The following is a 13,082-nucleotide window of genomic DNA, read 5'->3' as shown; positions in this document are numbered from 1 at the left end:
ATGTATTTGATTTTTTAAGATTGTAGAGTGTAAAATAGTTCTAATAATCAAATTTTACAAATAAAAAATAGGGTTAAGTTATCAAAGTTTCGATTTTTAATCAGTAGATAGAAAGTGATAATTACAGGTTTCTGTATTTATATCATCTCACTATTGTGTGTTGTATGTATTTGAATTTTAACATTGTGGAGTGGGAAGGAAAGTCAAAATAGCAAAAATAATTACTTTGAAAGTTACAATTTAAGAGAACAAATTTGGCCACCTCTCTGACGATAGCCTAAAGAGGGCATTACAGGTTTCCGCATTTATATTTTGTCACTAGTTGGCATTGAATATATGATTTCTTCACATTGTGGTGAAATAAAATAACAAGCTTTTTACTATTTCCTCAAAAGTGTAAATTAAAGTCAAAATAGCTCTAATAATCAAATTTTACAAATAAAAAATAGGGTTAAGTTATCAAATTTTCGATTTTTAATCATCATATCTAATATTTAAACATTTTCAGCTCACCATTTATTTATCAAATTGTCAATTATTATAATGAAAATATTTAAACACTAAATATTCTTATGATCATCAACTCTTTAAGTATTGGTATAAAATTTCATGTTTTGTTTCCTTTATTAACAGAAAACGGAACAATTATCTATACTTTAATTTATTGATAAATCAGTTATTAAGTTTCAAAAATTTCATGAATAAAAGAAATACTTTGAAAGTGATAATTACAGGTTTCTGTATTTATATCATCTCACTATTGTGTGTTGTATGTATTTGAATTTTAACATTGTGAAATGAAAAGGAAAGTCAAAATGGCTAAAATAATTACTTTAAAAGTTATAATTGAAGAGAACAAATTTGGCCACCTCTCTGGCGATAACCTAAATAGGGCATTACAGGTTTCTGTATTTATATTTTTTCACTAGTTTGCAATTATTACATGATTTCTTCACATTGTGGAGAAGTAAAATGACAAGCTTTTTATTTTTTCCACAAAAGTGTAAAGTAAAGTCAAAATAGCTCTAATAATCAAATTTTACAAATAAAAAATAGGGTTAAGTTATCAAAATTTCGATTTTTAATCAGTAGATATATCTAATATTTAAGAATTTTTTAGCTATAATTTAAGAGAACAAATTTGGCCATCTCTTTGACAATAGACTAAGAAGGGAATTACAGGTTTCTATATTTATATCCTCTCACTATTTTACACTGTATATTTTTGATTTTTAAACCTTTTGGGAAAATAAAATGATCTCTTTTTCAAAATTGTAGAGGAAAGTTAAAATGAATATAAAAATTAAATTTGACTGATAAATCTTAAAGCATAGTTACAAAATTTTACTATTTATTTGTTTATTAATAAAGTCAATTTTTGTAATGAAAATTTAATAAAAAAATATTATTTTAATTAACAAATTGGCATTTTAAATGTGTTCTTTCCGACAATAGCTTACTGTTAAATTTGAATTTTTATAATTGTTTTTAATGAATTTTCAACTCATTTCACAAAAATAAAAACAATAAAATAACAATTATTATTGAACTATGTGTGTTTTGAATAATATTATTAAATCAAAACTAATTGAGTGCATTCTTTAAAAGTTTCCATTGAAAGCTTTAGTTGTGCGTTGTTACTTATGTATAATTTCGTATGTTAATAACATTTAATTCAGTTTTTAATACCTCATGCAACATTCTAGATGATTTTTGAACGATATGCGGCGCATAATTTCGTCCGCTAATGCAATTTAAATTGCCCTCGAAAAACCCCAAGGCCCAGAATTATAGACGAGACTTTAAATGTACCTGACTAGACGAAAATTGGACCAGCAGGTACCGAAATTATGGGGCGGGTGTCATTTAATTTTCGAGGACAATAAAACACCCATACTTAATTGTTTATTGTGGCTAGTTACCTTCGTGCGTCTTCATGTGTGCCCTCAGGTTGCAGGCGAGGGCGAACTTTTTGGTGCACAGTTCGCAGGCATGCGGTTTGTCACCTGAAACAACCAGATACAAGTTAATTTGATCGAAAACGATAAGATCGATCGTGAATATAACGAAGTTGATGGATGCTCTTATTGTATCGAAACGAGAGCGGTCTGCGACAGAGATTGCCGTTGCTGCAATGCCCATACCGAATCCACATACAGGATCCTGCATCCGGCCGCGCCGTCGTTATTTTATTACCATAATATGAGCCGGATAATGAACGATCGATCATAAATAATTAATCGACCGTATGCATCATGCATTATTGATTTTGAACTATATGATGAAACACGGTCGCTCGTTAACATTATAATATAGAACGTTTTCTTGCAACGACCAAAATAGTCGTTCTTAATTGATGGCTTTTTGTTGACAGAAATCATCAAAAGTCTTGTTAGGTTATTTCAGATACGATCCAGATTATGCGACCTGTTCCACCGGCACGCACAAACAAAAAGAAACAACCACACCACGAACGTGTTCTTCAACAGTTTAATAACATCAATTTACATTTCTACATTAGAACAAGCATCGAGAGAAAAAAACCTAATTGCAATCTTTTAAGGCACAATAAAATACGTCCAACCATCGTGGAATACATGAAAGTATAATTTCATGTTAATTAGTTCACCAACAAATTATAGATTCAATAGTTGTTCAACTTCTTTAAGTGCACCCACAGTGTCACCTATCAGACAATAGCTCAAACAGGATGTTACAGGCTTTTATAATAATTCCCTCTCATTATTGTGCCTTAAATTAGATTTGCTGTGATTGTGTAATTAGTTGAAGTCAATTTATTAACGTTTCAAAAATTATTATTAGGTTTCACCAACAATTTAACCAAACTTATAGATTTAATGGTTGATCTACTTCTTTAAGTGCACCCTCAGTGTCATCTATCAGACAATAGCTCAAACAGGGTGTTACAGGCTTTTATAATAATTCCCTCTCATTATTGTGCCTTAAATTAGATTTACTGTGATTGTGAAAAAGTATTTATGTACACATAAAATTGTTGAAAGTTCACAAACATGAAAACATAGTGGCTAATTGAAAGTCTTCTCGTAACGGCCAAAATAATTGTTCTTAATTGAAGTCTTTTCGGTGACAGGAACACCCAAAGTCGTGTTGGGTTATTTCAGCTATGATTCAAATTATGCGACCTGTTCCACCGTCACGCACAAACCAAAATGAACAACCACACCACGAACTTGTCCTCCGACAGTTTAATATTATTAATTTACGTTTCCGTATTAGAACAACACATCGAGGGAAAAACCTAATTGCAATCTTTTAAAGCACAATAAAAGTACATCAAACCACGTTGGAATATGATAAAGTAAATTTTCGTAGGCTAATTAGTTGAAGTCAATTTATTAACGTTTCAAAAATTGTTATTAGATTTCACCAACAATTTAACCAAACTTATAGATTCAATGGTTGATCTACTTATTTAAGTGCACCCACAGCGTCATCTATCAGACAATAGCTCAAACAGGGTGTTACAGGCTTTTATAATAAATTCCTCTGATTATTATGTCTTAAATTAGATTTGCTGTGATTGTGAAGAAGTATTTATGTACACATAAAATTGTTGAAAGTTCACAAACATGAAAACATAGTGGCTAATTGAAAGTCTTCTCGTAACGGCCAAAATAATTGTTCTTAATTGAAGTCTTTTCGGTGATAGGAACACCCAAAGTCGTGTTGGGTTATTTCAGCTATGATTCAAATTATGCGACCTGTTCCACCGTCACGCACAAACCAAAATGAACAACCACACCACGAACTTGTCCTCCAACAGTTTAATATTATTAATTTACGTTTCCATATTAGAACAACATATCGAGGGAAAAACCTAATTGCAATCTTTTAAAGCACAATAAAAGTACATCAAACCACGTTGGAATATGATAAAGTAAATTTTCGTAGGCTAATTAGTTGAAGTCAATTTATTAACGTTTCAAAAATTATTATTAGGTTTCACCAACAATTTAACCAAACTTATAGATTCAATGGTTGATCTACTTATTTAAGTGCACCCACAGCGTCATCTATCAGACAATAGCTCAAACAGGGTGTTACAGGCTTTTATAATAATTCCCTCTCATTATTGTGCCTTAAATTAGATTTACTGTGATTGTGAAAAAGTATTTATGTACACATAAAATTGTTGAAAGTTCACAAACATGAAAACATAGTGGCTAATTGAAAGTCTTCTCGTAACGGCCAAAATAATCTTTCTTAATTGAAGACTTTTCGGTGACAGGAACACCAAAAGTCGTGTTGGGTTATTTCAGTTATGATTCAAATTATGCGACCTGTTCCACCGTCACGCACAAACCAAAATGAACAACCACACCACGAACTTGTCCTCCGACAGTTTAATATTATTAATTTACGTTTCCATATTAGAACAACATATCGAGGGAAAAACCTAATTGCAATCTTTTAAAGCACAATAAAAGTACATCAAACCACGTTGGAATATGATAAAGTAAATTTTCGTAGGCTAATTAGTTGAAGTCAATTTATTAACGTTTCAAAAATTATTATTAGGTTTCACCAACAATTTAACCAAACTTATAGATTCAATGGTTGATCTACTTATTTAAGTGCACCCACAGCGTCATCTATCAGACAATAGCTAAAACAGGGTGTTACAGGCTTTTATAATAAATTCCTCTGATTATTATGTCTTAAATTAGATTTGCTGTGATTGTGAAGAAGTATTTATGTACACATAAAATTGTTGAAAGTTCACAAACATGAAAACATAGTGGCTAATTGAAAGTCTTCTCGTAACGGCCAAAATAATCGTTCTTAATTGAAGACATTTCGGTGACAGGAACACCAAAAGTCGTGTTGGGTTATTGCAGCTATGATTCAAATTATGCAACCTGTTCCACCGTCACGCACAAACCAAAATGAACAACCACACCACGAACTTGTCCTCCAACAGTTTAATATCAATAATTTGCGTTTCCATATTAGAGCAACACATCGAGGCAAAAACCTAATTGCAATTTTTTAAAGCACAATAAAAGTACATCAAAACAACGTTGTATTATGAAAAAGTAAATTTCCGTAGGACAATTAGTTGAAGTAAATTTATTAACATTTCAAAAATTATTATTAGGTTTCATCAACAAATTAACTAAACTTATAGATTCAATAGTTGATCAACTTCTTTAAGTACACCCACAGTGTCATCTATCAGACAATAGCTCAAACTGTGTGTTACAGGCTTTTATAATAATTCCCTCTCATTATTGTGCCTTAAATTAGATTTGCTGTGATTGTGAAGAAGTATTTATGTACACATAAAATTGTTGAAAGTTCACAAACATGAAAACATAGTGGCTAATTGAAAGTCTTCTCGTAACGGCCAAAATAATCGTTCTTAATTGAAGACTTTTCGGTGACAGGAACACCAAAAGTCGTGTTGGGTTATTGCAGCTATGATTCAAATTATGCGACCTGTTCCACCGTCACGCACAAACCAAAATGAACAACCACACCACGAACTTGTCCTCCGACAGTTTAATATTATTAATTTACGTTTCCATATTAGAACAACATATCGAGGGAAAACCTAATTGCAATCTTTTAAAGCACAATAAAAGTACATCAAATCACGTTGGAATATGATAAAGTAAATTTTCGTAGGCTAATTAGTTGAAGTCAATTTATTAATGTTTCAAAAATTATTATTAGGTTTCACCAACAATTTAACCAAACTTATAGATTCAATGGTTGATCTACTTATTTAAGTGCACCCACAGCGTCATCTATCAGACAATAGCTCAAACAGGGTGTTACAGGCTTTTATAATAAATTCCTCTGATTATTATGTCTTAAATTAGATTTGCTGTGATTGTGAAGAAGTATTTATGTACATATAAAATTGTTGAAAGTTCACAAACATGAAAACATAGTGGCTAATTGAAAGTCTTCTCGTAACGGCCAAAATAATCGTTCTTAAGTGAAGTTTTTTCGGTGACAGGAACACCAAAAGTCGTGTTGGGTTATTGCAGCTATGATTCAAATTATGCGACCTGTTCCACCGTCACGCACAAACCAAAATGAACAACCACACCACGAACTTGTCCTCCAACAGTTTAATATCAATAATTTGCGTTTCCATATTAGAGCAACACATCGAGGGAAAAACCTAATTGCAATCTTTTAAAGCACAATAAAAGTACATCAAACCACGTTGGAATATGATAAAGTAAATTTTCGTAGGCTAATTAGTTGAAGTCAATTTATTAACATTTCAAAAATTATTATTAGGTTTCACCAACAATTTAACCAAACTTATAGATTCAATGGTTGATCTACTTCTTTAACTGCACCCACAGTGTCATCTATCAGACAATAGCTCAAACTGTGTGTTACAGGCTTTTATAATAATTCCCTCTCATTATTGTGCCTTAAATTAGATTTGCTGTGATGGTAAAGAAATATTTACGAACGTCAATTTACATTTCCACATTAGAACAACGGTTGGAAGGAAAAAAACCTAATTGCAACCTTTTAAAGGACAATAAAAATACATCAAACCATAGTGGAATATATGAAAGTATTATGGGGATAAATGAGGCGAAGAATCAAAGCAGTAAAAAAACAGGAGAAACGATCGGACGTGGAGTTTCTGATTACCGTGGCCACTGCCAAATATAAAATGCGCCATACATCACCTTGCTCCTGACATCAGGGTCATTCCATACTTGTGCCTCTATGACATGTGTGTTTTGTCTTTGACATAAATTAAAAACACTGTAACGTTCTAGTTGTGAACCGGACTAGCACAAGGAGACGTTTTTGGTTCATTGAAGACAACGGTGTTAAATTGTGACGTCTTAGCCCGGACGATCAAAAATCCTGCCGGGATCCCGGTGGAAACTCCCTGGAGGTGTAAGACGGTGGCATCCTCCGAAACAATGGCACAGTATCGCGGTGCGGTGCGTTGATTGACCTTGACTGTTGAAAGAAAGAATTTTGCAACAAATCCATAAAGATGGCCCCGTATTTATCTGTTTCGTCTGCCCGTCGGACAGGCCGGTTTTTGGGATATGGTGAAAAACTGCTCGATTTTAGACGCAACATTCCCTCGCGACCGTCTCCACTGTTCGCACATGTTTAATATGGATTATTTTTTTTTTTGTTCCGTTTTCGTCCTCCCATTTTACAAGTGGGTGACTAATTTCGTTTTCGATGCGAGGCGAATGCTGTTGGGGTTCCTTTATGGCTTAGGGCACGTTGCACGTTGTGGGGCAATTAAATTTTGGGAATTGGGCGAGTTACTGGAAATTCTTTTGTCGGGGGTATATTATGGGATTTGCGGATGGATGGCTATATTTAATCCGTCCCAGGATTAAATTTATTACTTATAGAAATTACTAGAATCATTAATATTTTAATATTATGGCCAAGTTAAGATGGATTAAGACTGCTTTTGCTTCATATTTATTGCTTATTTATTATCATTTACAATTCCACAGTAAACTCTCCAAAAATGTACAAAAATATTATAGAAAAAAAATTTACTTTTCAGTTCTCAAAGTACCAAAATGTTCACACTTAGGAACAGTACAGACAAAAAAATAAGGTGAAATAATAATGTAGAGATGATTTATTAAAACAATATTTTTTTTTAAATAAAATTTGTTTTAATTTACTACTTTTTAGGTCACAAATTTCTCCAACGTAAAAATAAATAAGTTTAGCTGTCACATTTTCTCACTAATTCATCTGCCAAAGCTTTTAACTATTATTTACCATATATATTTACATAATCGAATTTTATATAATAAAACCTGTAATATTATATTAATTTTCTACTTATTTCAATTTAAAATTAAATCTCCTTCCAATATTTGTACTGCATTTGACTTAATAAATAAAATAAACATCATTTTTGCCTATTTTTAATATTACTAATATTTCCATTTTCAGTTTGATTTTTAACATTTTTTTCAGTTTCCTAATTACCAAAATGTACAAACTTAGGAATAGTACAGACAATAAAAATAACGTGAAATAATAATGTAGAGATGATTTATTAAAAAAATATTTTTTTTTAAATAAAATTTGTTTTAATTTACTGCTTTTCAAGTCTCAAATTTCTTCAACATAAAAATAAATAAGTGTAGCTGTCAATTTTCCCACTAATTCATCTGACAAAGTTTTTATCTATTATTTACCATACATACTTACATAATCGAATTTTATATATTAAAAACTGTAATATTATATTAATTTTCTACTTATTTCAACTTAAAATTGAACCTCTTTACAATATTTGTACTGTATTAATTTAATAAATAAAATAAACATCATTTTTGCCCCTTTTTTAATATTCCTAATATTTCCATTTTTAATTTGATTTTTAATATTTTTTTCAGTTCCCAAATTACTAAAATGTACAAACTTAGGATTAGTACAGACAATAAAAATAACGTGAAATAATAATGTAGAGATGATTTATTAAAAAAATATTTTTTTTTTACATAAAATTTGTTTTAATTTACTGCTTTTCAAGTCTCAAAATCTTCAATATAAAAATAAATAAGTGAAGCTGTCAATTTTTTCACTAATTCATCTATCAAAGCTTTCATCTATTATTTACAATACATATGTACATAATCAAATTTTATATAACAAAATCTGTATTATTATTATAAATTTTCTACTTATTCCAATTTAAAATTAAACCTCTTTCCAATATTTGTACTGTATTTGACTTAATAAATAAAATAAACATCATTTTTGCCTCTTTTTTAATATTCCTAATATTTCCATTTTTAATTTGATTTTTAATAGTTTTTTCAGTTCCCAAATTAGCAAAATGTACAAACTTAGGATTAGTACAGACAATAAAAATAACGTGAAATAATAATGTAGAGATGATTTATTAAAAAAATATTTTTTTTTAAATAAAATTTGTTTTAATTTACTGCTTTTCAAGTCTCAAATTTCTTCAACATAAAAATAAATAAGTGTAGCTGTCAATTTTTCAACTAACTCATTTATCAAAGCTTTTATCTATTATTTACCATACATATTTACATAATCGAATTTTATGTAATAAAACCTGTAATATTATATTAATTTTCTACTTATTCCAATTTAAAATTAAATCTCCTTCCAATATTTGTACTGCATTTGATTTAATAAATAAAATAAACATCATTTTTGCCTTTTTTAATATTCCTAATATTTCCATTTTTAATTTGATTTTTAATATTTTTTTCAGTTCCCAAATTACCAAAATGTACAAACTTAAGAATGGTACAGACAACAAAAATAATGTGAAATAATAATGTAAACATGATTTATTAAAAAATGATGATTTATTTAAAAATAAATAAATTTAATTGTCAATTTTCTGACTAACATATATACCTAAGATTTCATGTATTATTTATAATGCATATTTACATAATCGAATTTTAAACGTTAAAATCTGTAATATTATTAATTTTTTACTTATTCCAATCTAAAATTCCAAAACTTGTTCTGTAATTGACTTAAGAAATAAAATAAAAAGCATTTTTTTCTCTCTTTTGATATTCTTAATATATTTATTTTTGGTTTGATTTTTAATATTTTTTTCAGTTCCTAAATTACCAAAACGTACAAATTTGGGAATATTCTACACAAAATATCAACTTGAAATATTAATATATACACTACTATAGTTGATTTAATTTAAAAAATTATTTTTTTTATAAAAAATTTGTGAAAATCTACAGTTTTTTAATGTTTACTTCAGGTTCCAAACTACCCCAACCTATTAATATATAAATATATTAACACATCTTCAATTTTAGTCACTATAATATTTTTTATTGAATGTTATAATCTTAATTAATTAGTATGGACAGTACCGTACTACTACATTTACAGTATTAATGTATGAATTTATTACATGTATTACATTAATTGCTAATTTTTTTCACTAATAACACATCCATTAAAGTTTTTATAAATTACTTGTTCGAGGAATAAAATAATTATATTAATTATACTTATATTAATAATACCTCTTTGAAGTTGTGTTTTGAACTGATCACAAATCAATTTAATGTAATCATTTAAGTGACGTTGTACATGTACAAAAAAAAAACAAATGTCGTTAATCATGAATTTTGTGTTTTAATTATATTTCCTGTTTCCTTTTACCTAAATTTATATGTTTTACCTCAATGATGTTCCAGAAATTCTTTTCTTATATTAAGATATTCTGACCACAGAGGCTTATGATTTACCACAATAAAATGTTACTTAATCATTACATTCGAGATGCAAATCCTCAATATATTGAGTGCAATGATATACCTGTTGGATATGAAACGGGTTACCTAATTTTAAATAATTTTACGTACTCCAATTTATAAGCTGGCCAACATGTCACATAATCCGTTAGTCGAGACTTCACCATGAACTCCACAAGAGGTGACTATTAAAGTGCACAACTCCATCAACTCGGTACTAATTTATGGTAAACGTTTCCAGGATCAAGCGACACACTTTATTCGGACCCTTGGTACGAGTACCCCAGCAAAGATGAACCCAAATCCTTCGCCGGCAACATTTTCCGGAGATCCGGCCGGTTCTCCAAGAGGATGTACAACAAGGCGAAGCAACAAGTGAAGCAAATCGTGGGCGTGGCAAAAGGTGTCGACGAAGACAGCGACAAAGACAGCGGCGTATGCGACACAGTAAGTCAAATCATCTTAAACCGAATTGTTTTACTAATGAAGTTGGTGGTAGTTTTCTCTGACGCAAGAAATCGAAGACGTGCGCGACGACCAAAGCCTGTTCCACCAGCTGAAGACCGAAAGGGACATGGAGATGTTGAAGATCCACCAGGCTAGTCGTGCCTTGAAGATGTTGAAGGCGCAGAAGAAGTACGACGTGTCCGAGGAGATATTGATCGAGAGGATCATTCTGGAGTCGTCGGCGAAGCAAAAGCTGATCCTGGACAGGATACAGCAACTAGGATATGCGGTGGTGGATAAAAAGGCTTTCGGTGCCACTGGGCTACTATCAATTTCCAACATAGTCGTTCCGTTTAGTACCACCGACCACTTAGGGGAATATTATGTGCTTCAGTCCACCGTTGGGCTAAACATTTGGCTGTCAAAGGCTGAGGTGCCCATTAATGGGTGCTTGAAGTTCTCCCAGTCGTTAACCTTCGATAATGTGCCCTCTAACTTTGTGGTACTGCTGCAAGTCTACCGACTGAAGTACGACGTCCAGTCCAGCAAAAAGAAGGTCAGTAAATGTACTTTAATAACCCACAAGCAGCCCACACAACTATTTTTTTTTTGATTTACAGAAGGGCATCCTGAACAAGGTGTGCAAAATCTCATTCGACGACGTGCACACGTTGCACCACGAAGAACCCGAGGTGTTCCAGACCTCCTTCCAGCTCGTGGGCCAGATCAAGGTGACCAGAGAACTGTTGCGCCACCCCAAACTCGCAACCACCTTAAAAAACGTGCCCCCCAACTGTAACTTCAGAGACATCTACATGGACTTGAAGCTGGACAACATCAACTTCAACTCGAAGCTGCGCACCTTCCTGAACGTCGGGGAGAACGTGGAGGGGCGCATTTTCTGGGAGAGGAAGTGGTGCGAGTCGGACGGGCCGCTGTTTAACTTCTATAATTATCCGTCGGAGGTCGACTTTAGGGAACCCACCGTTAGTTTTTGTTTGAAGAAGGGCACGGAGATGATTATAACTGACCCGCTGTGTCCCAGGAAGAGGAGCTTCAGCCTCACCAATTTCAAATCGATTGGGAGGTTCGATAAGCTTTATTTTATGGCTGAAAATTGCCAAGACTATGAGCAGTGCACTCAACACATTAAGGGGATTATACACTCATTAAAAGTCTGGAACGACTGAACTCATTAATGTGTCATTTTGGAGTGATTTCAGCCAAAAAGGAAAGTTCCTCGGGCTGTCTAAAGTATTTGTTGCCGGTGATAATTGTTTATAAAACAAAAAAAAACATTATTTATTAATTCTTCTTAAATCATATAAGGTGTTTTCAAAATTGTCCAATAATGGAGAAAGTCTAAATTATTTTTTTCCCTCAATTTTATATTTAAAAAATTGTTTTTTCCTCAGATTTCCGTAACCTTTGGTCCAATCGTGTTTAAATTTGGTACGTATTATCCTAAAATCCGTAACTACAATTTAATATAATTCATTTTTTCCATATTGTTACAGTGGCGTAGATTTTGGAAGTTCCCTTATTTTTCTCGCCATATTTTCTACGCCACTGAATATTTTTTAAAACTATTAAGCTTTTCTTATTCTTTGTATAATTTGGATGAAAAAAGGTCTCTTGATTAATGTTGATTATCAAAGCCGTTTTGGAGATATTTCAAATTTAATGTTCACTTTAATTTTCTTCAAACATATTTCAAAAACGGCTGTGTTAATCTAAATTTATCAAGACCATCTTTTTTCTTCTAAATTGTATGAAGAATTTAAAAATTTTAATAGTTTCAGAAAATATTCAGTGCCGTAGAAAATATACAGAGAAAAATAGGGGAACCCCTCAGAATCCACACCACTGTAGTAATATGAAAAAATTTGAGGACAAAATTTTTGAAATTTAAGTTTGAGGTATTTTCTTCAGGAGAAACTTTAGATAAAATAAATGTGTTTTAACTGCTCTTAAAGTTTTAGTGCCTATTTTAGAAACACCTTGTATGTGGTACAATATGTTTCAAAGTTGATACTTGTTATAATTTTATTTATTATCTAAATTATGTTAATTTTATAATTATTATGTGTATTTTTTTGTAAATACTGTGATTTTCTTAACCTAACCTAACCTAAGATTCTGGATCATTTTAAAAATATGTATTTTATTTTGTTATTTCATAAAACAAACCTTTGGTCAGTTGTAAATCATTATTTATTTATAAATAATCTATTATTTCAAAGTTGTTATGATTTTATTTATTATCTGAATTATGTCCACTTTTAATTAATGTGAAATTGTCACTTTTTTAATTATTATTTGTATTTTTTAGCAAATACTCTGATTTTCTTA

The 13,082-nt window shown here is 31.0% G+C and overlaps 1 protein-coding gene across 1 annotated transcript in view; it reads right to left on the bottom strand.

Moving 5' to 3' along the window:
- The window catches only part of LOC109602664 (zinc finger protein 235), a 183,356-nt gene that overhangs the window by 1,442 nt on the left and 168,832 nt on the right, over positions 1–13,082 (bottom strand). Inside the window, exon 6 of the mRNA XM_049967599.1 lies at positions 1,923–2,006. Within this exon, the coding sequence (XP_049823556.1) occupies positions 1,923–2,006 (84 nt within the window). The remainder of the gene's footprint in view (positions 1–1,922; positions 2,007–13,082) is intronic.

The sequence above is a fragment of the Aethina tumida genome, chromosome 5 (genome assembly GCF_024364675.1).
Source record: "Aethina tumida isolate Nest 87 chromosome 5, icAetTumi1.1, whole genome shotgun sequence".
NCBI classification, from domain to species: domain Eukaryota; kingdom Metazoa; phylum Arthropoda; class Insecta; order Coleoptera; family Nitidulidae; genus Aethina; species Aethina tumida.
Note: the sequence above shows the minus strand (reverse complement) of the source record. Positions and strands in the feature narration are given on the sequence as shown.